Here is a 26993-nt window from a genome sequence, read left to right as displayed (position 1 = left end):
TTGTCTACCATGCCACTGAACATAAAAAAAAACATTCGTTTGATGTAGATGTTTTTTTATTATACAGAAAATGTTTAAATTACACGTCTATACATAGCCACCTATTTCAGCAGAATTTTAATTCTTATCTTTATTCTTATCGTGCAGCAAGCGCTGAAAACAACCTCCATTTAGAGAAATGATATCACTTGGAATGCATGTAGCAATATCAGGGGTTCCCGGGGGGGGGGGGGCACTTTTTCATACATTAGCAAATCTTTAAAGTTGCCCCTATCCCCAACTTATTTGGAGCAAGTTAAAAATTGAAGTGAAAATAAGGATATATTGTTGCTTGCCAAGATTTTTTGGACGGGTCACTACCACCCCCCCCCCCCCCAACTTAAAAAAACGATGCTACGTGCCGGCTTTGTGTCGCACTGTTTGCATAATCTACACACTGAATTCTGCAGCCTTGACATGATAATAGCTACAGATTTATATGAACAAATAAGTTTAAATCTCCAACCTCAACAACCGAATGCATGTAGCTTTAAACTGGATGTATGGAACGCCTCAACTGCCTTATGTAGGTAATCTTCATTATATGATGATACTTTAACATTACATGCTGATCATTTAACATTATATGATGGTACTTTAACATTACATTACATATATTTGTAAGAACAACTCAATCCCGACAATTAAATTAAAAAATTTATTCATATCCTACATGTATGCATATGTATAACAAACACTTTAATAATAATTATATTCATACAAAAAATTAACAAAGATAATCAACTGGAGTATGTAATGAAAGATATTTTTTTATTTAATTCTGTAAAAATCTCAAAATGTGCACACAAAAAATGCCACGAGCACTCTTTCCTCATGGACGCAATCATATATGTACCGGTATTCAACTATTCAACTAGCATGTAATGATAAAGTATCATATAATGAAGAAGTATCAGCATATAATGTGAAAGTATCAGCATGTAATGTTAAAGTACCATCATGTAATGTTGAAGTATCAGCACGTAATGTTAAAGTACCATCATGTAATGTTGAAGTATCAGCATGTAATGTTAAAGTACCATGATGCAATGTTGAAGTATCAGCATGTAATGTTAAAGTACCATCATGTAATGTTGAAGTAACAGCATGTAATGTTGAAGTAACAGCATGTAATGATGAAGTACCATCATGTAATGTTGAAGTATCAGCACGTAATGTTAAAGTACCATCAAGTAATGTTGAAGTATCAGCACGTAATGTAAAAGTACCATCAAGTAATGCTGAAATATCAGCACGTAATGTTAAAGTACCATCATGTAATGTTGAAGTATCAGCATGTAATGTTAAAGTATCATCATATTATGAAGATTATCTACATAAGACAGTTGAGGCGTTCCTTATGGATGTGTTGATAGGTTTGTTACTTAGGTACCTACCCACATGCTATTTAACTATCATCATGCAAATTTAACACAATATAATTCTCAAATGAATCCGAATTTATATTAAGGAAAATTAAGCAGTACTTCATGATATTGATTAATGGCGGTTATAACCCTAAAACTTTATTTATTGTCGGGGTTTTTTTTTCAGATAATCTGACAGGGTAAATTCAATAAAACTTTATTTACTGTCATCTCATCTGACAAAGAGTAAATACTGGAAATATGAACTTACCAATAGTTGTATTGTTGCAGAATGTTTCGCATCACTGCCTTCACATAACCACGCTTCCTTCTTCAGGTACCCCAATATGTTAAACTTTAACTGGATCATATTTCCGTCTTCAATAAAGTCTTTAATGGAAATTTTCAGCGGTAAAGGTAGGTTGTTTAACTCCATAACTACCAGAATGAGTTGAAGATTATTTAGACAATCGTTTCAAAGTCGTGTAATATAAGGAATTTTACAGTCCATATTCAATGCTTTTTTACTCATATTTAGGGAATAAAAAGTCTATATATACACTTGTACACACACAGACTACTAAAACTTGAACCCGGAAATTCATTTCTTTCTCTTTCTTTCATTTTTAAAGATCGGAGTGGAGGGTTAAATACAATGTAGATTGATAACGGCTTGTTGTAGGACTGTGAAGTCATACGTGAATTAGTTAATGAATCAATCTATTACTGTGTTTCGATGAACGTGTTACACAATTCTGAAGCAAAGGACTGCCTTTTGTAGCACAGGTTTGTAGTCTGTCCATCGCCAGTACAACCCCACCCAACAAAATTCAATCAGCATTTTGCGAGAAATGTGCACGTGGCCATACATTGTTCCATAAAACCTTGCAACTGGTATTTTAAGAAAATGTTTCTGGCGATTTTATTCTCTTGTTCTCATGTAGGTGCAGGTCTGTAGCTCCTTATCTGAAAAAAAAAACGGATGGACGACCTGTGAGCTACAGTGCATACCATAGAAAAAATCTGCAATTTACGGCGCATAAAAATTTGCGCTAGTTTTGGACTGAGCATCGATTTGTAGTCTTATCACAGACAAAGACACTGGAATACGTAAATACCTTCCTTTATTCAATGACGTTATCATAAATTTACAGTGAGAGCTCTTTAAAGATTTGTAGTTCGTTACAATTGTTCAAATTCGCGGTAGGAAGGAGGAAAACTTGTGCAAATAAGAGAGGCACAATATAGGTTCATAATGGTAACAACACTAATAATTTGACTAGTTTTTTCCTTACCTTACTCAACCGAAAGAAAAAAAGAGTTCATCTGATTACCCACTGGTCAGGAAACCATAAACTTAGAAATGGCAAAAAAAAAATTTTTTAATTGTGTAGATGAAATGAGACTTACATGAAATTGCAGACGCTGATCTCTCTGTAATAATGAGGCAACCAACAGTGATAATTTCAATTTTTTCATTAAAATTATTGCAGTGAGGTTTTTTTTCAACCTGTTACCCTTAAAAGGCCGCCAATCTGGTTGTCTATCTTGACCTTTTTCAAATGTTTGCCTTCTCCTGAACCACATTGTTTGTTTTAACCAAACTCTGTACAAAGAACATTTGGGCTCAGGTTTTTTTTATGTTTGTGAAAATGATAAAAGAAATCTTCTTCTTTTATTGGAATTAATAAGGAAAATGTATGTTTAATGAAAATATTATGTTTTAAAAATAATTCTGGTGTTTATATTTTTTGAAAAGATGCAGCTGAATTCTATAGAACCATTTTAACAAGACCTTGGACATTCGGTAGGGCGTAGCTATCAATCCTTGTGTCAAAACAAGTTCAAAATGACGCGGTTTCAAGCGAAATATGCATCGATTGCGTAGTCTTAGCTTAAAAGCCAGACAAATCTTGTTGATTTCAAAGATCCATGGCTTAGTGGCTAGCAATGAAAAAGACAGGCCTACGTCTGAAAAATAGACAGGCCTATACGTCACATTGCTGTTTGACACAACTATCCAATGTCCAAGCTGTTAAAATGGTTCGATTACCGTACCCCTTCCTTTTACGCACACGCGGATACTTTAAACTTATAAGTATATTATAAACCAGTATCTGGCTTGGTATTCGGACTTAATAGGTACAACCATGTACAAACAACTGCGTTATCTGGTTCGACGTTAGCACCGAATGTAAAAGGCGGGCTCGATGGTCGTGGCCATTTGTAGACTATTTTAATCTCCTCGAGTTGAAGAGTAGTAAATGTGATGGTTAATTTGATGACCACCCTGCCTCCTTACGGACGTTACAGTTGTGCAGTGTGTGTTTTGTCACAGAACTTCCATGTCAGATAACATCAGTCTTTATCATAGCTTTTCACTTGCATAGAGCACCGGAGTTTTTCTTAATTCGTCAGACAATAATTGTCTTTGAGCCAGACATATTTTTTTTTCAAATCTCTAACCTGTGCGATAAGCTAATATGTAAACGGCGTGACCGTTGGACCGAGCGCAGATTTAACACAGTGCAGTTTGATTTTTGTAGAACATTTATTTGAAAGGCACACAGTAGGATCCGCCTGGTTGCCTACTCAAATCATAAGCCAAAGTTAAACCAAACGTCGCGTGCTCAGTCTACATTATGACGTCATGTTACAGACGTAAAACCTACACGTTTTGTCTTCCGAAATAGCCGAAGAATTACGTTATTCAGAACTTTATTTCTTCTTTCATTGTTTATCAATTTAATTCATATAAATGCCGCGGTAATAAAATTGAATACTTTATTCAGTATCTAAAAGATCAGTTCCTTGATGTTAATGTTTTTATTTTCCATCTGATAATTTGATAAGACATACATAGAACTAGTCGTGTCTCTTGATTGAAGCACTATTGAAACTTATCTGGTGTCCCCTTTTATTTCTTTTAATTCAGATTACATTCTATTGAAACATCGGAAAATTTTAATTGAGTTTAGTTGCAATAAACATCGATAAGTACCAGTCAATCAGTGATCGAACTAACTTTTAAAAAACAAAATGGCTTCCAATATGGCGGCGCCCAGGGCTGGAAGAAATTTTTTTTGGCCTTAGTACCCCTGATTCAACTTTCATTTCTCACTGATAATCTTATATATACGTGTTACCATTAATCCTCGCTTCGCGAGGCGGGCTTCGCCCGCCTCTCGCTGCGCTCGGTATTACTGTGAAATCTAAAAAAAAATGTTTAAATATCTTGCTTGGTTGTGTAATTCAACACCTTTCGTAAAAATAAGAGTAAAGCACTTAACTTAAGGTGTGAGGTTCAGATTACATAAACGCGTCTTGTTAAACTATTTTGGTGAAACGATAATATGTTTTACGGTGCTACCGTTCTGGCGAGCGCAGCAAGAATTACACATACCTTGCATCATTGTCAACTTATAGTTTTATTTAGGTATCAACGAACGTCAAAGAATTTTTGAGAGAGTATTGCTCTACAATAATAAGTATGCCAAAGGAACTAATTTTAATGGTTATGATACATACAGCGCAACCCCCTTCCCAGAGAGAGAGACAGAGAGAGACAGAGACCGGTACCTGTTTGTATGTGTGTAATTTCCCACTTTTAAATTTAATGGTCTGATTATATGCAATATCTACATAATTTTTTTAACTGTTTATTTTTTCATTTTATTCCTTTTTATTTAGTTCAAAATGTCCTATTGTTTATTTCCTCCCTACTATATATTAAATCTCTATATTAAAAAAAATAAAAACAAATCATATGTCAATGAGACAGGTATCGCAGTCTATATATATACTGAAATAGCTAGTACACGCATTACAGATGTTTGATCCACCTCTAAATTTATCGCGGGAAATATAGCGCGAGTGCACTGTGACGTCATCCAGGACTTTGTTCGACTTTGTTTACGTTTCTCGACTTAATACGGAGGTATGGAAGCATGTAACAAATCTTTTGAGTCTCGCCAAAGCATATGCGGTACTCAAAATGTGTCTTCAAACTTTAAGTCACTGTAAATTACGAGTTAAAAGTCGGCCATTTTTGGCATAGCACCACGGGGGGAAACATTAGAGAGCATTATGGGACGTAGACAAAAAATTTTGTTTGATGAACTGTAGGTTTAGCTCGTTTTTTTTCCCGCGCACACTGGTTCTTAGAGCTCGCTTCGCTCGCCGGCGCTGCGCGCCGGCGAGCTGCGCTCGCTACTAGTCCAGTTTATTTGCAAAAGAGCACTAGACTAAGTACGTTTACAATCAATGTTCATGTATGAATTAATATTAATAAGGCCGAGAAATTAAATATAAACAATATTAAAAGACAATTTTTTTATTTAGTTAGTTATTACTAATCACAATAATTATTCTATAGTTTGCGGTCGTACGTGTGCATGTAGTAATTCTAGAAATACGAGATTTGAATACAGTTCAGAAAATTCTTAAAATTTCCGATTCATCGATATATCAGGTACATGTAAAACAAAGGTCATTGCAGATTTTGTTTATGCTTTTCAAATCGGAAATTTAGGGAAGCTCGGGTAGATTTAAAGGGATGTGGTAACAATAAGACCGGAGATTTTCCATTGTGCTATGATGTTTTGATTTTTTTGTAACATCGGTTGTATCTTGGATAAGACGGCATTTAAATCAAATTTGATTCTCATATAAATTGGTGTATAAGAAAAATTTCATCACTAAGCTATAAAAACAAAATGTCAAAATATTAAAATTATTTCCAGACACCATTAGGCCTAAATGCACTGATTTAGAAGTGGGTCGGGGGGTCTGGAACCCACCCACCCCCTCCCTTTGAAATTAAAATCTATTAAAGGGACTTGGACACGATTTAAGGTCAACAATTTTATTTTTATTTTTTATGTATAAAATGGTTTACTGGTGCATTTTTAATGATTGACCAAAATATTGAATGTTAATGTCAAGTTACAAGCAAGATACAGAGGTAAGTTTAAACTAATTCAATATCTTTATAAATACTATTATCAACAAAAGAAAGATACATTTGATTGAAACTTACACCAATACAACACATATGTAAAAAATGACAACATTCAAGCTTTGTTTACAAAACAAAGAATTATGAACTCTGTATCTTGCTAATCACTTGATATTCGACTTTCAAATTTTGACATAGCATTATAAACTTCTATCTTTATCAGCATAAACATTGGAAATGGAAAAATAAAATTTGAAAATTTTATGTCAAATCGTGTCCAAGTCCCTTTAAATTCTCATAGTAAAATTCCCTTAAATAGGCCTCCAACCCCCTTGAAAACAAAACCATCCCTCGCGAACCTCCAATGTAAAAAACCTGTATCCGCGCATGCATTACTTGTTTGATGAAATATTAAAAATATATGTTTGAAACAGCGTAGTTTATGCGCGGATACAAGGTTTTTTACTTTTATCACTTCCGGTCGAGTTCTGGAGCATGCAATGGAGGCGAGTTGCAGGCTTTTTTTTTTAATTTTATATGTACATGTAGTATAAGGGTGAAAACTTTCAATTTCGATTGAGAGCGCCCATCATTTTAATCGTATTTTTTGCTTGCAAGTCAATTAAGAACACAATTATAAGGCTTCGAGTGTATGTCAGATCTAATTTTAGTTTTTATATATTTTCTATTTAGCAATTAGGCTACATATAGATATTTGTGTGACGGCCAAGCAAAAACCTCCCTTAAAGAAGCATGGTCACGATTTTGGTCATTTATTTTTCCGTTTTTAATGTTTACAATGCTTCAGTGAGACATTTCTAATTATCAGCCAAAATTTGATTGTGAGTTGTCAAGTCAAAAGTGAGATACAGAGCTCATGATCTTTTATTATTTTAAACAAAACTCAGGTCTTTTTTTTTTGTTTACATTTTGAATTTCCAAGTTAAGATTAAAAATAAATGTGACAAACGCTAAGAACTGTTTCTCTATGTTCAATACGAATTAGCAGATAGAAAAATCAGCTTTAAAAGAACTTTTACTGGTATACTAGTATTGAAACAATGTAAACAAAAACAATGCGCGAACCTTGTTTACATAACAAAGGATTGTAAGCTCTGTATCTTTTCCTACAAGACAATCGCCGTGCTCTAATTTGGTATAGTATGCTTACACTACATAAACCCTCAGTATACTACCAGTATGCAAAAGTAGATGAGTATTCCATACATAGAGAAAAACTTTCAAGAAGCATAATTAATAGTTCACACTAATTGATACTCAAAACCTAAAATGGTGTTACAGGATTTAATCACGCGCAAATGTATTCGGGTCGGGGGAAGGCGGTCTGGAACCCTCCCCTTGGAAATTTCAATTTTTTAGAAATTTCTAGCCCCACACCCACCCTTTACAGATTTAGATATCCCTAGGACATCCCCCAGGCAAAATTTTCTGGATCGTGCATGTTACATTGTTATGTTTCAAAATTACACATTAGCCAATTTAAAAGTTTCATAATCGTTTTGAGCCGGGAATAAGTACAATAGTAACATCTTTCCATATATTGGTCTCAAAAGATTGGATTCGGGTATGAAATTATATGTCTGACTCATACGTGTAAAACGCACTGTTAAATTCTCTCTAGGTCGCTTAACTCAATTATTTTTATTTACAGCCTAATGCTGCATACTACCTGGATACATCTGTACACGTTAACGTGTCTGTTTCCGATATATCATTTTATGTAGACTAAGTTATTATTTGGACTACAAAAACCTGAACTGCATTTTTGTGCATTTTATGCATTCTTATGCACATTTTACAACTACTTAGCTTTTTCTAATTAATTAGATGCCCATAAGGCTCATAAGTTTAGGTCACCAAAGTCACTATCTGTTGCTATCCATGTTCTAGTCCCTCTTCCGTTATAAGTGAACTATTGTACATTATCAAATCCTTTTCCGAAGCTACGGAACCAACTCTCATAACATCCGGCGCGTAGCTTCAATATCAATTGACATAATTTTTTTTATTATTTTCATTATTATCATTAAAGAAATATTTCACTTATTTTAGATTAATCAAAATTGTTGAATTCTCCTCCAATATACATTAATAGCCACATACATGTACTAGTATATAAATATAACATAAATGTTGAAATGTTGCTGCATCAAGCTGTATGTTTGGTATGATACATCGGTATTACGCGTTTGAAAATTATTATTACGTATTATAATTCACATTAATTGTTAATCAAACTAACCTAAAATGATGTTACAGGTTTTAATCACGCGTAGATGTATTAGAAAGGGGGAGGGGAGTCTGGAACCCTCCCCTTGGAAAATTCAAATTTCTAGAAGCTTGAGTGTTAAATTTTAAAGTTTCTGAACACGAGATTTCAAATCAACAGTAAAAATGGAAACCTCAAATAATGACCAACAGATATTGTAAGCAACTATCATAGCGGTTACCTCCCCCTTTATCGTCAATTGTTATGTCAGCTGAAATTTTATTTTGTTCTAAAGAATCTTCTAGTATTGAAATGTGAACAAATGATGTGTGTTAAGAACACACCACTTATAGTCCCTACACTTAATGTCCGGATGTATATAATCGAAAAGTAGGAAGTAAAGAACGACAACGGCGTGTTGATAACGAAGCGTCTGTTTTGTAAAGTAGGCACATCATTATATAAATTAGTATCTATTTAAAATTGCTGGTATTGATTCTTTTTAAGGTACATACACACCAGTAATATAACGAACCACCCAGTCGTATCCGTCAACTGTGTACGTCAGACGTTCCAGTGCCATTCCTGTCTTTGGTAAGTGCGTACATTATTGTTTTGGCCTATACTGTTTAATTTCAATGATAGAATCAAAGAAAGGGGGGATTTGACCCACGTTTAATTTGCCATCTATCACGAAGAATCGGAAAGAGTTAGGCCATATCTATTGACTTGATACCTCTGTAAGTTAAATATTCATTGGGAAATTATCTGTTCCGTAATCAAAACGGGAAGACGTTAAACTCTATGCAATTAATTTAATTAATGGAATGATACAATATGATAATTATGCCCTAGGGTGTTGCCATACAAAACGTTTAATTCATCTGTGATTACACCAAATGTTTGATTACGCTGAATGATGCAAGATCTTTATAGTTTGTAGCAGATCATTTGAAACTGTTGAAGAAAAAAAAACATTCCCCAAAAGATTTTAAGGCTAGTTGAGATCAAATTAGAAAAAAAAGACGATTGTACCTGTACATCGGAGGATCGAACCCCTTTTTCAGTGTGTAGTAATTCTCCGTGAAACCACTAAGCTAAACTGTTAGTTGAATAGTTGCTTGTTTTCTTAATACTACAAAACTAATAAAATTTGTCTAAATAAAAGGAAGATTTATGGAACGAATACAAAAAATTCCGGATGATTTAGAGTTATCGAACATTGGTGAGGATCGGAGATCGTTAAAATTTCAGATATGATTTGTTTAGTTATAAACAATCAATTAGGAAAAAAAACTTAAATATTTTAGATTTAAGCTTGAAGATTTACTAGATCTTGACCTTAAGCTTTGAATATTTACTAGATCTTGACCTTAAGCTTTGAATATTTGCCATATCTTCATACAGAGCTCTTTTTCTTAGGAAATTAAAATAGTCTAAAAATGGTTTCGACCATCCAGCCCTATTAATTACCGTTAGAAAGGAACGGTTACATTTAAGCACATAATTATACGATAGGCCAAGACTTTTTTTATTTAATGCCAAATTATCATCAAATTTGGTAGACAAAATTAATTCATATTTTCAATCGGTTTGAATTCAAAAAATTAGATATATATAAGAATATTTAAGAGTGATATAAAATCAAACCCTGCAAAAAATGAGGCCACGACGCACGACCAAATTTTATTTTATGTAAACAATAAACCATTTAATGTCGAAAAGCTGAGCATAAAACCAAATAATTGACTACTGTCATGGTATTCTATGTACCAAAAAAACTTTCATATATTGTTTTGTAAAACTGTATTCAGTTACTCAAAACAGATAATTCTCTAAAAATATGACGTTGCCGGACATCACAAAGCAACAAGAAATCATATTGACGCAAGCGTCAAATGGGCCGCAAAAATATATAATTGTTGTATGAATCATCATTGGTTGTTTACACAAAAAACACACCACAAAGAAAATAACGAGTTGGTCGTACTAATTTTAATGGTAGATTTACATGTAATTACTATATTTTCAGCAACTCGTTTTGAATTTTGACATTTTACTATTATTATTAAGAATAGAGTTCGATAATTTTTTCTAAATGGAATTATAAATCTTATCTACACTACAGTTTATGAAGATAATCATTGTTATTTAAAAAGAATTAAAAATAAATCAGGCTAGCTCAAATTTTCAGGTCTATACAAATTTTCGCTTTTTTCATATTTTTGCGTAAAAAAAAATGATATGGATGTCATTTCATGATAATTTTCTACTACATCTCACATGGAAATATAATAAATTCACACACAAAGTCATTTTATTTTCAAATACATCATTTATATAAAAGTCCATGTCATTCAAGTCTTTAGTATTTCAGGTCTTTAGTATGTCCCGTATACCGATCCCGATACAATGAAAAACTCCGAAATTTTCCGAAAAATGCGTCTAACACAAAAATCTATAACCAACTTTTCATTTACGAGCAAAACAAAAAATATGTAATATTTTTAAAACGCATAAAACATATTTCTACATGCAAACTTACTTTCAATTGATAAAAATGAGAGTAATATTAATTCATTAAAAAAAACTTTCCCGCAGAAACGCAGTTACAATATTTAAATGTGTATCAAACAAGATTAGCTTTTTTAAAAAAGCTTAACGTCTTTAGAACAAACCCTAAACAGCACTTAGTTATCAAAGACAGTTTAACTCTTTTTTACATAAATGTCACCCTTCTCTACATAGCATGGCGAGTGGATTTATCCAAACATTTTTGTGTCATGTGTCGTTTAAGCCTGCGTGTCTAAAATTGAGAACTGCGCACCCGAGCTTATAAGTTGAGATCGACTATAGGGTGAAAGAGATCTAAGGTAGGGTAGTAGTTATCCAAACATTTTTGTGTCATGTGTCGTTTAAGCCTGTGTGTCTAAAATTGAGAACTGCGTACCCGAGCTTGTAAGTTGAGATCGACTATAGGGTGAAAGAGATCTAAGGTAGGGTAGTAGACTCGTATTATTTTACCACTGCATTTATCTATCTATATAAGGTGCAAATAACTTTACCAATATTAGGCATACCGCATCAATTTTTTTTCTTCACATTTTTGTATAAAAATTGGAATAAACAATTCTAAAAGAAAAACAAATAATTTCAATAGATATTATAGAATGTTACTTTTAACTAGTTGGACCTGAAAACCAAAGGCCGAATTTCATTCATACATGTGGCAATTTGTATTGCTTTTTCGTTTTCTCACTTTTTAAGATTTGAAATCTACGAGATTTGTTAAAGATCATCAGAAAATTATCTCCCTTGCGCCGAACAGTATTTTAACCAATGAAATAAATGTAAATTTTCACATCATGTATTTTCAACCAATCACAAAGGAAAGGAAGTGCCGGAGACTGTTAATTATTTCAACTCTTTATACCGTCTTCCAAGGAAGACGGTAATAACGGACCGCCTCCCGGCGGCCCGTAATAACACTGGCGTCGGAAGCAAATTGAAAGTGGGGGGGGGGGGGGGGGCTAGACTGATCCTCAGAAATATTGAGAGAGAAAAAAAACCTAATTCCCAAAATCATGAAAATCCTTATCCGTGGGGGGGGGGGGGGGGTAATCCTATACTTCCAAATAAAAAAATCTTTCCGGCCATAACATTTTCCCCTCCCAAATCATTGAAATCCTAATCCGTGGCTAAGCCCCCCCCCCCTGCCCCCCGACGCCTATGAATAAGATGTGATAACAGTACAGATTCCACTAGAGAAACACAGAAGCAAACTGAAAATGCACGATGACGCAAATAATACGTCAAAAGTTTAAATCATATACTTATAAATGAAGACATTTTACAAATAAACTACAAAACGCCTGCACCAGAGCTACTGCTTACACATTTGTTTAATGTGAAATCGGCCCAGGGTTTCAATGCAAAAAAAAAACAACCTGAAAGATCGCTAAAATTAGTACATAGGTCCTCGATAAAAATAAAAACTTTACTTGTATGCATTATTGCTTTGTCATCTGTGAACATAAGCAATCAAAGTCAATAGCTCATTTCATATCACGATAAAGTTCAATTATTCATGTACTGTGAAATCGGCCCAGGGTTTCAATGCAAAAACAAACCTGAAAGATCGCTAAAATTAATATATAAAAAAGATTAAACACGGGTGGCAATATGTGTAATAATTCTCAAAATTTAATGTGGTTAAATTATTTTGTTGTAATTAAAGAACAGTAACGTACGAACCTGAACTTCGGGGGGGGGGGGGGGGGGGGGGGGGTTCTGCGACATGGATGCGCGATCACACGATATACAGTCAGCTTGCATATATAATAGTTCAAGTTGACACATTCCTCTTAAAATGGGTGATCACATTGATATTTGAATGTCCCCTTAGGATTTAAATTTTATATGAAACTTTATCCTCCTCATTCTATGGAGACATTCAATATTGCTTTAAAAAATCAATACCGGGACCTAGCTTCTAGAGATGTTTTTTAGGGAAAATTTACAGCCAACTGCTCTATAGAGTTCTATTTTTTTTAAAGACCCAACTAAATCACATGGATCTTCATCCCCATCCTCTGAGGTTACTCGTTCCATAAAAAAAATTCTGGCTTGAAGGTATTTTCTTACCCTTTTGCAACTGTATAAACCACTAGTTAAGTAATCTTTTACGATACATTTCTAGGTGTATAATCAAAAAAGCTCAAGTCGTAAAACTTTTATTGCGCATTAAATCTTTCACTCTTTAAAGTATGCTCTGGAAAGTTCTCCTAAAAATGACACAACATTAATATTATATAAAACTTCTATAATTGACTGGGTTAGTGTGGTGAGTTTGTGTTGCAATTATTGCCGCATGCTGTTCACAAGCAGATGTCTCAATAATATGTTTTACTGTGCTACCGTTCTGGCGAGCGCAGCAAGAAATACACATACCTTGCATCATTGTCAACTTAGTGATATTTAGGTATCAACGAACGTCAAAGAATTTTTGAGAGAGTATTGCTCTACAATAAGTATGCCAAAGGTACCAGTTTTAATGGTTATGATATATACAATGCAATCCCCTACCCCTCTCCAGAGAGAGAGAGAGAGAGAGAGAGAGAGAGAGAGAGAGAGAGAGAGAGAGAGAGAGAGAGAGAGAGAGAGAGAGAGAGAGAGAGTCCGGTCCCTGTTTGTAGTTGTGTGATTTCCCACTTTTAAATCTAATGGTTTGACTGTATGCAGTATCTATATAATTTTTTTAACTTTATTTTTTCTCTTTATTCCTTTTTATTTAGTTCAAAATGTCCTATTGTTTATTTCCTCCCCACTCATATAGGCCCTACTTAATACCTGCCTACTGTACATGCATGCACAATTAGGCCTAGCTTAAAAATGGATCGATATGACAGTAAAGTATGGCTCTTGCTAGTATATATTAATATAATCTCTATATTAAAAAAAATTAAAAACAAGTCATACAATATCAATGAGGCAGGTATCGCAGTCTATACTGAAATAGCTATTACACGCATTACAGATGTTTGATCCATCTCTAAATTTATCGCGGGAAATATAGCGCGAGAGCACTGTGACGTCATCCAGGACTTTGTTTGTCTTTGTTTACGTATCTCGACTCAATACGAAGGTATGGAAGCATGTAACAAATCTCTTGAGTCTCGCCAAACATTATGCGGTACTCAAAACGTGTCTTCAAACCTTAGGACACCGTAAATTACGAGTTAAAAGTCGGCCATTTTTGGCATAGCACCACGGGTGAAAACATTAGAGAGCATTATGGGACGTAGACAAATATTTTTGTTTGATGAACTGTAGGTTTAGCTCGTTCTTTTTCCCGCGCACATTGGTTCTTAGAGCTCGCTTCGCTCGCTATGATAAAATGTACGCTTAAATTTAGCTCGCGTGTACGTCGAGTTTGGTGATCAGTGGTTTTACCAGTTTTAATTGACAAATGGCGTTTCCCTTCGTTATACTTTTATTCTCTTTTACTGTTAACACGTTTAATACAGATTGACTGATTATCTCATCATGAACTAATCACCTGATCACTTATTGTTGTTTCATTAATGTGGGAAGCACTTTGTATGCAGTTTCCCAGAATAAATTAAGACAATGATACGCGAGAGATTCGATTTTTTCGCTAGTGCCTACGGGCACTACTACCAACGTTAAGTTTTTTTTCCTAGATCTCTTTTGAAAAGAACAACTTCATTATGAATTAGGTAATATTAAGGATCATTGACACAACGTGGCTGGTAACTGGATGAACGAAGAATTAATTTCGAGCGTTTCGTGTTTCTTTCTTCTTATTGTTTTAGGGGGGATGTCAACACTGATTTAAAATCCATGAGAGGCAAGTTTTTGTTATATACATGTAACTAAGTCCAAAATTACCCAATAACTTATTTTTTTGCCATGTCATCACTAAATGCACATACCATAGAAATAAAATTTAGATAGTCCTAGAAACTTATTTTTTCATGTTTTTTTTTTAATGTGAAGAGTTTACAAAACAACTTTGAGAAATGTTGGGTGAGCACAAATGCTCGTAAAAGTGTCTTATACTAATAATTGTCAATTAGTCAATTAATAATTAAAAATTGTTCATTAGTATAAGACTCATACCATTAGATTTAATTGTAGATCGATACAAAGCGAATTCTGTTTTGAAAATAGTTTGATACCATACTTGCATGTATGGCTTGGCATTAGCACAATTGTAAACTAGATTAATTGTATACATGTATATTTGTATATAAAGGGTAGTCTGTGGTTGGTTGCTGGTAATTTAATAGTGTGTACGATGTTAGCTGGTGTAGTATGGATCCCATAAAGAAACTACATTTCATTAATATTCAAGATAATGCAATCATAGTCCCTACTTTGGAAGTAGAACTGCGTCAAGAGGCCAATGTACCTATATACGTGAATTATCCATGATGATGTGTTTCGTACTAGAGGCTGTTGAATTTTACATATAACAAAAAATCCCAACAGAATAGATACAAATTCTCTCGCTGTACGTTTGTAAACAGAATTTCCATCGGTCTCCAGATTTTAATGGAACATCAAAATAAAAAAAATACATGTACCAAACGATTTGCAAAGTTTCATAATTTTTTTTTTGTATGTTTTCCCTCTATTTGTTTATTCACAGGGGGCAAGTTGGATCCTTTTTGTAGTTTTGTTGCACGGAAGCGTTTAAGTGCCACATTGACACATTTTTTTTCATAGTTTTATAGAATACAGACGGTCGGACAGACAGACAGAACACCACTTTCTGACAGACTCTCACACACACAGCAAGTTGGTACAATGTATTGGTATACACCTACTTATATAGATACACACAGTAAAAATATTCTCAAGAAAAAGAAAGAAAAAATTACCAGCTTTATTATTTTTGTGTAAATCAAATATTTATACAGAAAAAAGACAACTCCATGATGCCCGTCCTTTATTTCATTTGTTTTACATTTTAAAGCGCCAAGCATAGCTAAGCGCTTTATTGTCGTTAGACTTCTACTTCCGGTGCATCAAATAACAACCCCTATGAGCAGAAATATGCATCACTTAAACTGCATGGTTAGGGAACCAGTTTCAGGGGTTTACGCACATAGTTGCACGGGCTATTGTGAATATAAAGTTCGGGCTATTGTGAATCTAACGTGCGGCGCTTACTTACACCATTGCAGTCGCGCAATGATGAGGAAATATAGTGCCTAAACAGAAGCCGAGCCATAGAAAAATCAAATCGATTCTTTCTAACAAAGCTTGCACAAAGTAAGTTTCCTTTAGAACCAAGCTGGGTTAGTGTTTTTCAGTACTATCAGTACACTGATTTAAAATGTAAAATTTACACATTAAAATGTTAATTTTACACTTTTTTGAGTGCTACAGCAAGAGATCACCCAAGCAGATAGATATATGCATATTGAGAGTATTGAGTTTGTACTTTTTAAAATGATTTATGTATATGCACTTTTCATACAAATTAAAGTATAAAATTCGCAGATTGGAGTCTGAAAAACAAATTTAAAAAAAATAAAAAAAGTGTTAATGTGGCACTTATACGCTTCCATGGTACATTAACAAGCCCCGCTTTGTGTGATATTTTCTCCCTCTTTTTTTAAAGATTTTATTGAGAAAATAAGGTCTTGTTTGGTTTTGTCACCAAAGTCAAACTTCGGTACCCGGGGTCTTAAAATTTTAATAACTTTGTACTATGCCTAGGAGAAATTCGAGATTATTAAGTGTTACTTTGGTGACGAGATATATTTGCCTAAAGCACTTTTATATATTCTAAGGTTTTGCGTTCCACAAATTTTCTCAATTGAAGTTGTTTGACTGATTTTCATTATCAGGTCTTAGGTACGGAACTATAACATGTATTTACAAAAAAAATTTGATTTAGAGCCAAACAAATGTATTTTACAATTCTGAAATTTAGGTATTTTTAACATGTTATGTACAACAGCGTTATGTAAGCAAGGCTTTTCTGTATATAATATAATGTACTTGAAGTAAAGAGCTCTAAAACAAAAAATATTCAACACAAACACAAGAAACTTTCGTAAATCAGTGGTAACTTAACAACTTTTTATACTTTTTTAATGACTAGAAAATTTATCTATACCCAAATATATTTGTATACGTGTATAATACATGCAAGAGTTTATATCCCACTGAATTTGTTTTACATGTAGGACTAGGTACCCAGCATTCGATTGATTTTTCAATCAATAAACAAGGAACTGCTAGAGGGTATACGTATAGCCCGTACAATAAACTTGTCTGCGACCCGGAGTCTGAGGTTGGCCATGCATCCGAAACGGACGATAGAGTTTTAGAGACGGATATAATAACATCCCGCAAGTGGAGACAATGAGCAGGAATACATTTGTGAATACATTATGATTGATTGTAAGTATCATATTTAATACCCTATATATTAAAGGTGGGAAAGAGGCTTCAATGTTCGATTCAATCCGCTAGCTCCATTTGTTTTCACATCGTGCTTCTCGGGAAATATATAGATGTCTCACATGGCAGAGGTGTCTAAATTATTAATTGAAATTCGAAATTAATTGTTTGCATTAGTGAGAACCTCTTCTTGTCTGAGCGGGAATAGACAGGAAATCGTTTAATCGTTAAATCCCTATCCACCTGTTTTTTCGCAGAAACTTTAAATTGACTCCTCGTCGTTTAAACAAATTACTTTCATTTCGTTGCAGACAAATCGAAAGTCATCGTAAACAGATATCAAGGGATTTACCCGACTTCTACTTGTTCCTAACTCCAACCCCCTCCCCCCTCCTCGGACACCCTAGAGTCAGGTCAGGCAGAAGGAACTTCGGTGAACTGTGAACCGCTCCATTTTTAACTATCTGTTGTAAAGCTACCCCAGGTGTTCCATGTAAGTACATATACTTAATCATTTTTATCTAAATGTCTTTTAACGATAAAAATTGCATGTATTTACTGTTGGTTTAGAGTCAGGACTTTCTATTGTTTTTACCTTGAATCATGACGATTTAATTTATTTTACAAACTAGAAGTCAATGATGCAAATCGAAATATCTAAGTTATGGAAATTTAATTGTCATTTCAAGGGTGTATAGCGATCGTGTTTTATAAAAATTGGTTTATTGGTAGAAGTATGATATTTTGACGGTTGTCGTGCATGTACCTATTTTAAAACTGTCATACCTAACGCCTGGACTTACCTCGGGTCAGGTGAACAAGATGGGCGGCCATTAATCGTTTAATTAGCAACAAATTGAATGAAATGTGTTTACAACAGAAAACTTGTTTAAAAAGAGGATTAAGATAAGTCGACTTTACCTGTATATATATCTGTCTCGACATGAACAAAATCAAAGTATTTTTTAAAGTACTTGCTTTTGTTTGTATAGAGATGGTACAGAAAAGGTTTAAACTAACTCGAAAACTATTTTTTCCTTTACACAAACTTTGGCCGAAAGCGTCGACTATCATTAAATCTATATACTTTGTTTATACCATCTATTTCGAAAGCTACACAAGTTGACTTTTCTAATACTTTTTTACACAAAAAAAAAATCCCGCTTTTGATGATGTCATATCAATTTCAAAGCCAAAAAAATTCTTTCTAATAAAAAATACACGTAGTCTGGAAAACATTAACTATGATCTGAGCATATTTTATTGTATATCAAAGGATACAAGAGGTTGGTAATTTATAAATAATGCTTTGTTATTTCTCGTTTGTTGGACTTAATAAAAGTTTGCGGTAATAAATTATTCAGATTTTGCTCGTAAAGTTTATTGAATATAGGTTCTGAAGCAGGCCTGCCTGCAATATATCTCAATCAAAGAAAAAGGAATCTACGTGTAATTACACTAAAACAATGTTTGTTCAGAGTATTTAATCTTAAATGTACCCGTATTTCAAACGCTTACAGTTACTAGTATATTTGTATTTCTCCCCCCCCCCCCCCTCCCTAAATTTTAATCTTAAATGTACCCGTATTTCAAAAGCTTACAGTTACTAGTGTATTTGTGTTTCTCTCCCCCCCCCCCCCTCCCCAAAACTGGATATTTTCTGCAAAAAAATACTATGCAAACAAGCTCTACGCCTAGAAAAGTTAAACTTTGCAAAAATGTTAAGATTTTTTTTTCAAATGTACACATTGATTAAAGATATCGATGTAACTTTTGGATATGACATATGAACCCAAATTTCTGTTTTCAGAGAGATGCGGATCTCGCCTAGGAGTGTTTTCAATTTGCTTTGTATGACATTTGCCGTCTATACTCTTGTTTTCATCCTTCAAGTGTTTACTCCTACCATCAGCTACCACAAGCCGACGTATAAAGGTAAGAGGAAACTTTTTTTAGAGGTCTTAAGTAGTTTCTTTTCAACAAATTTTTATGACGACGGTTTAGGGGGGAGATAAATTTGCATGAAAGTGTTGTCCTTTCGTTTGTTGTTGTTTTTTTATAGATCTTCCTGTACATAACTGTAGGTATACTTACATATGTACAAATAGTGGACGAGTTTTGTCATTGCTATTTTCATGCCTCTAACGGTAACTTTTCCCCTAAGCCATTGTTTAAAAGCATTCCTAATTGAATTTCAATGCATACCATTACCGTGGCAAATATTGACACAAGGTCTTAATAACAGCGAAGGTATGGCGGCTATGTAAACAAATCATAATGTATATAGTTTACGCTCACAGTTAATTTGGTTTGTTTTCCCTCGGAGCGAGAAGTCCAATGGTCAGTGAAGTTAAAAAACCAATCATGGAAAGAGACTTGCTTTATGTGATAAAATATAATTTTCAAAGAAATCGAACAATGTAATTTTCAAAACAATCTCCGCCGACTAACTTCTGAATTACATTGTGTACTGGGATTACTAGAATTACTACTGAAATAAATTTCATGATTCTGTTTCAACAAAAATATTCGAACAGACTGAACATAACAATTCTTATTCGGAGCAAGTTGATGTAAATTTTATACAAGTTGGTATTTAAATAGGCCTGGCTTTACTGCATTATATATGCAGTTTAAATTTTAATTCACATTTCAACGACTTTTTTAAAAGGGAGAATGAGATGAAATTCATCCCATTCTACCTTTTAAAAAAGTCTATGATATCCTTAATTTTGATTCTTTTCATCATGAAAAGAATCAAAATTTAGGATATCATAGAGATCCATTTCTGGCAACCTTGAAAATCTAAAAATTTAAAAGAAGGTAATTGTATTTTAACTTGTGTCACATCAATAAACACAACTCATGCGCTCGATCCTGCTCGCAGAAAACCAAGTTTTATGTGATGGTTGACCTATCTGTTCTCGTAGCTCTTCAATATTTAAAAGCTGTGATCATAATGGGACGACCTATCAATCCATCGCAATTTTTATCGGAAAATCAAATACGTGTGTTGTTCTTGATCAATTGATCAAACCAATACTCAGACTGTATAGTGTTTCGGGTGTATTTGTCTATGTGAAAAAGTAAAACTTTTTTGCATAAAACGTGGGTAGGACAACGGAAGTCGTTTCTTTTAACTTGAAATGTAAAAGCTTCGGAATTCGTTCCAGTTCCAGGCATACAATGAGGAAAAAAATCCTTTGTTTTTACGACTTTGGTTTTCGAATATTGATTTTGTTCATAATTCATTATCATTTGGTTGATTTCACCCCATCGATATTGATTGTGTTTAATCGTTTAGCCTGTTAATTAGATAACATTGCGGTATTTAAAACTATATTCATTTCGGCAAGGAAAAAATATTCCTTTCAAAGAATGATCGGCATGTGATACTGAATAAAAGTTGTCAGAATGAACTGTTTATATGATATGCCAAAATACAACATGGGGGGGGGGCGGAATTGTAAAAAGACGTCTATGCAAAACGAATTCTATGAAAAGCGCATGTTAATGTATTACATATAATTATGGTGTTTTGAACTAAACTGTTGTCACTGATTTTTATTTATATTTGTAAATTTTTAAAAAAATATATATACATTAAAATTGCATGCTTTAGGCATATTGTGTTAACTACCGACACGCACAGTTCTCTCTGGCAAAATGTTTAAAGATTTATCCCTACAAAAGTCTCTTAAATTCCATTTTTATGAATAAATGTGGAAAAATAAGAATGGTTGTAGAAGGTTAGGATATCCTATGTTCCTATGTTATCGTCGAGCTTCTTAAGACGTGTCCTAAGTTGATTTTAGGATGTTCCTAACTTTTTTCCTAAGTCATATCTTAGGAACACACTTTGGTCATATCTTAGGAAAGTTCCGTGAACATGCCTGCAGATCTTTGATTTTACGACACCAGATGCCTCACACGGACACAACTGTGGTCGCTCGAAGCCGATCACAAAAAATTATCCGAACAATACTAAAATTTCCGTTTCGAATTTTAAAAGCAATCACGACTCCTACATCTTTATACATGTACATATTATATGCTTCGTATTTTTTCATATTTACAGAAGATCTGAGAAATTTTACATACAGAGATGCCAGCAGTCGAGCAGTTACATCTACCACTGTTAGCAATAGTAACATTCATCTAGGTGCTGAAGAAGTAAGTTTAGACTCCAACAGACGCTTTGAATTTTGAATTAACAATTTCAAACTTCTTTACATGTATGAAAAAAAATTCACGAATGTTTATTTTATACTCACATTTTTGTATTTATTAAGAAAGGTTTTAAACTTATTAGACCACGTGAGGTAAAATATAGCTCCTACAGTTGTGTGAGAATTCTTGTCAAAAACAGACAATGTGGGGAACTAGTTTTTCAAAATCAATAGCAGTGTTGTGCCATGAGAGGATACCTGTCAGCGTACCTAAGGGTTCAGTGCTCGGTAACGGTATCAATCGTGCATATCACATTAATGGGACTCGTTTTCAATTTCCAAGAATATGATGAATCATTTATATCATGACTCAAAAAAGACTTTTTTTCATTATTTACATGTATGAACCTAAAAAACAGACATCAGATATATCTATAAAAGTTATTTTTCGGAGCTTGAAGTTATGGAGTATGCATTAATTAAAGATAGTAGGAACCGGCATATGTGAATATTAACTAAGAATAGTCTTTTTGAAATTCTAATTATATGCATGATTAAACTCAAACAAAGCATTCACTAGAGGGAAGGAAAATATTTGAAACATATTGATCACTAAAGAGTGAATTTAAAAGTCTCCCGTCCACTTGTTTTATCTTTTTATTAATTCATTTTATCAATCGTTCATACTGGCTTTCAATGGATGAAATGAAGGGATTACGTTTACGTTATCCGCTTTGAGCCATTACTGTTACATGTTTAAAAAAAAAGATTATCATACTAAAGCCCATGCAACTATACATGTACATTTTGCTTGTAATATTTTCAGAACAATATTTCAAAGATCTCAGATGCACATTTACATAAATTAGACTGGAAGCTGCTAGAAGACATGTTTTTTAAAATCAATCACAAAGAAGCATTACTTTTTGGAAAATTTAGAAAAAAAACAGGTGAGACTTTTATATGTCAGAAAAATTATATACTTATTTTTTTTTATTCCTGGTAAATATACACCCGAACAATTAAACTCATGGGAATTATAACTCTCTGAATTATGATATATGATTATTTTACTTATTAGTTGAAGATTTTATTAGCATAAATAGTGTGTGTGCAATGGAATCCTAATTTCAAGAATAACCTGAGATAAGATATCAAGTGTTGTTCTCTTCGCTTAACTCGCCGCTATGTGACGTTACGAATAGCCGTATAAAAAGCTCCCTATTGAAAAATCATTCTTCGCATAATTATGTGAGAGAGTATACCGAATCCCCTTCAATTGCACTAACTACGCGTGCTTATTAATCCACAATTTTATTTCATAACCCTCGAAAATATACTCAGTGGTCTTTCAAAGCCTAAGTACCTTATATTGATAGATTGAAAAATTGACTTGTGTGTACTAGGTTAACAATAATCTAGCGAAAATACCCTCTTTACCCCAATGGGCATGTTGTTTAATATCTCATACTGATACACCTGCTAAGTGCTTTTGATACTGAAGCCAACCTTGTAGAGGGAGCTTTAAACTGATTTGTATTAATGCCAGCTTCAGTTGTTATTGTTTTCAACCATCTTGAATTAAAGCTAGTTATTAGCTAACCTGGTTATGTGGTTTTTCAAAACTTCAATAATAACCAATATCTGTCTAATATGTTGTCAGAAATTTCTCTATAACTTCAAGTACTTGCTCTTTCCACATTGACAATTTATAGTTTGAGCTCCTCTGCCAGCTCCTTTGTCAAACTATTTGTTCCTCTGTCCAGTAATGGATTAATAAAGCTGTGTAATAACTTGACAGCGAAAAGGGGACCTGCGTCAGACACTGAATACTTACCCAATATCATAGCTTTAAGAGTTTAATTACTTTTTTTTTTAATTGCGAAAAACGTACGGCAAAATTTTCTTAAATCTGTTCTCCAATTTCTCACTTTTTACATCAATTTCAATGTCAACCCGTTCTTAAACCGTTTCTAACGCAACACGGAGAAGATGTCGTCCTTGATTCACTACTGAACCTCGAATAAATAGAACTGAGACTTGAACTCAAATTAAAGTGCGTCCTTTAATCTTCTCTACTCTTACAATATGCTTGAGGCCTTTACTCGGGATTTTGTCGTAACCAAGATGGCGACCATTACGCCTACAAACACGCCCTTGGGGCGAATTGGGCCTTAAGCGTCTGGTTTGGTCCCTCGATTAGTTGGAAAAGGACACAGAGCTGTCTAGGATGTTCAAAATACCCGGAAAACTATGCATAAAACTTCGAGGCTGTATTAATTCAAGAAAATCAACCAAACACGAGGTAATCACGACAAGCATTGATCTGTATCAGTTTAAAAGTAACGTGTTACTCGCGAGCCAAATCGAAGAATTTCTTCATTTTTTCAGTAGATTTTAGCTTTTCATCGGCTATTCGTAACGTCACATACATGTAGCGACGAGTCAAGGAAGAGAACACTGAGTATATTACTGATGGTTATGAAATAAAATGACGATTTCTTACCAAAAAAAAGTTTATATCATTTATTTCACTGATGAATATTTCTTTGCCTAACAGGTTTTCTGACAATAGGCATTCCTTCGGTGAAAAGAAAGGATGTTTCCTATATAGAGACCACATTGGACTCATTGGTGATGCACACGCCTCCTCAAGAGCAGGAACAGGTTGTGATTGTCGTTTTCTTCACGGACAGCAATCACACATGGGTAGTGAAACGAGCCACGGAAATCTATCACAAATATAAAACATACGTGGATTCAGGATTTATGCAAATTGTTCATCCACCTCACATTGCGTATCCAAATTTCAAGTATTTGGAGAGAAAGTTCAACGACAGCTCGGCACGAGTAGCTTGGAGAAGTAAACAGAATCTGGATTACTCATATCTTATGACGTACACTAGAAATATATCTAAATACTATATTCAGCTTGAAGATGACGTCATCACAACATCGGGTTATCTCGGCAAAATTAAGAATTTTATCGCTTATAATTTAAAAAAGACGTGGCTTTTTCTTCGTTTCTCTGGATTGGGATTTATAGGTGTTTTGTTTAAAAGTTCAGATTTACCAAAGGTAGCAGAATTTTTACTGGTTCTTTTTGACGAAAGCCCAGGAGATTTGTTAATAAATGATCTGAAAAAAATCAAAGGACAGGCTAAAGATTATCGCTCGAGACCTTCCTTGTTTCAACATCTTGGCCTTGTATCGTCTTTGGAAAATAAAATTCAGAAAATACAGGATCGGGATTTTCCAGGTTATAGGAAGCGGAAAGAAATAGGGTGGACGCCCGACTCTCCAAACCCAAATGCTGAAATTCATACCAATATGGACCATTACAAGAATTTTCAACCTGAAGCAGCTTATTTCTCCAGTGCTCGTAATTATTTCTGGACTGTAGACCCTAAAAATGGTTCATTTTTCAGAATCATATTTCAAAAGTCTATCAACATTTCATCCATATCAATATATAGCGGAAACAGTAACCACCCTGACGACAAATTGACGTCATCGACGTCGGTGAGTGTGTCGAACGTAGGTAAAGAGGGTGGCGAAAAGTGTGCAGAGAGGAAAAACATTGGAAAGTTCGAGAATGGCGAATTCCATTACAATGTGACGAACTATCATCACAATATAAAGTGCGTCTCCATTGACATCAATGAAGATCAGACAACATGGATTATTCTAAGGGACATCTTTATTAAGACAAAAACGTAACCGTTCTGTGTCCGTTGAAACTACCGCTTTGTTCAACTTCTGAGTTAACTACCCAAGTCATGGTCTTTCAAAACAAACTGTGTTGTTTGTATTAATATTTGACAAATGTATTTCTGCCATACAGAAGGGCATTAAAAAATTAAGGAATGTGTATTATCAATAAAATGTCAATTAGGAATGAGTAAAAGCCTTGAAGTCCCAAATTACTTTGTTGTGTAATATACATGTAAAACGACGTATCAATAACCTAATCATTTATATTTAATATCACTTCTGTATGGCAAATTCGCTAAAATCTCAACTTTTTGAGATTTATATGTAAAAAGGGTCGTAAAAAGTATAGTCCACAATGCACCTATATTAATTATACATTGAAACGATGTATAAAAAAAACAATGTCAGATTTTTATTCCATGCAAAAGTGTACTTATCAGAAAAGTTGAATTATAGGTATGTTTTTGGCTTATCTGTTTTGCGCTACCTTAACCTTTAACTTTTTACATGACAATTTGATTTATTTTATAATTTACACGGAAAAAGTAAACAAGAAGTCTTCATTGAGGGAAGGCACTAATGGTATCAATATGTCTATGAGGATCTCAAACTACGGTAAAAATGTTGGCAATATTTACATATAACATAATTAAAGACAAAGTTTATAATTTGTAATGTTACAGATGTATAACTTTATCATGGGAATGAAATTTTATTTCAGTGCTTTGTGTTTATGTTTATTTTTTTTAATCTTCCCCTTTGGAAAATGGAGATATTGCTTTTTCATTGTTTTACAATGTACATCTGTATACACGTGTATATTTGCATACACTAAGTATGTTTTCCTCTATTACTTACGGTTATTGTATATTGTTATTCATTCGGGTATGACTAGACAGAAATCTACGCAATCCAAATCACGACGTAAGTGTCAATGTAAACATATACACATTTTTCTAATTTTCCTAAGCTGTTAAAGATGTATTAATTGTTAAGTGTCAATTTTAACTCAAGTAGGTATAATAAATAATTTTTAATTCTTAAATAAATTTTTTGATCGATCGAAACTAAATCTACATGCATTCGGATCACGCTGGCAATCGGTTTTTAGAACGCAGTTCGCAGTTCGCAGTTCGCAATTGAATAGTGAACTGCGTTCTATAGAACGCAGTTCGCAATTCAAAATTTTGTGCGATTGAATAGTGAACTGCGTTCTATAGAACGCAGTTCGCAATTCAAAATTTAGAATTCATATTTGGGGCCCGCTTGCCTTATATGCAATGGAATAGTGAACTGCGTTCTATAGAACGCAGTTCGCAATTCAAAATTTTGTGCGATTGAATAGTGAACTGCGTTCTATAGAACGAACACAGTTCGCAATTCAAAATTTAGAATTCATATTTGGGGCCCGCTTGACTTATATGCAATTGAATAGTGAACTGCGTTCTATAGAACGCAGTTCGCAATTCAAAATTTAGAATTCATATTTGGGGCCCGCTTGCCTTATATGCAATTGAATAGTGAACTGCGTTCTATAGAACGCAGTTCGCAATTCAAAATTTTGTGCGATTGAATAG

General features: G+C 33.8%; 1 protein-coding gene across 5 annotated transcripts; it reads left to right on the top strand.

Annotated features, from left to right (window-relative positions):
* The first annotated feature begins 1758 nt into the window (after positions 1-1758).
* On the top strand, positions 1759-26139 carry LOC105342679 (alpha-1,6-mannosyl-glycoprotein 4-beta-N-acetylglucosaminyltransferase). Of its 5 annotated transcripts, none has more exons than XM_011449690.4 (8): positions 1759-1823; positions 9101-9187; positions 17317-17533; positions 17845-18026; positions 19344-19468; positions 21612-21706; positions 22529-22652; positions 24263-26139. In XM_011449690.4, the coding sequence occupies exons 5-8, from the start codon at positions 19348-19350 to the stop codon at positions 25420-25422; spliced, it is 1500 nt and encodes a 499-aa protein (XP_011447992.3). In that variant the 5' UTR covers positions 1759-1823; positions 9101-9187; positions 17317-17533; positions 17845-18026; positions 19344-19347; the 3' UTR covers positions 25423-26139. The 5 variants fall into 5 exon arrangements, with proteins under 5 accessions (XP_011447992.3, XP_065940683.1, XP_065940684.1 ...); XM_066084611.1 differs by lacking the exon at positions 1759-1823 and adding an exon at positions 2174-2192; XM_066084612.1 differs by lacking the exon at positions 1759-1823 and adding an exon at positions 15845-15916 and having other exon boundaries at positions 9006-9187.
* The last annotated feature ends 854 nt before the right edge of the window (positions 26140-26993 follow it).

This window comes from Magallana gigas, chromosome 5, assembly GCF_963853765.1.
Source record: "Magallana gigas chromosome 5, xbMagGiga1.1, whole genome shotgun sequence".
NCBI lineage: Eukaryota > Metazoa > Mollusca > Bivalvia > Ostreida > Ostreidae > Magallana > Magallana gigas.
The sequence above is the reverse complement of the archived record's forward strand: the minus strand, read 5'-3'. Positions and strand labels throughout refer to the sequence as shown.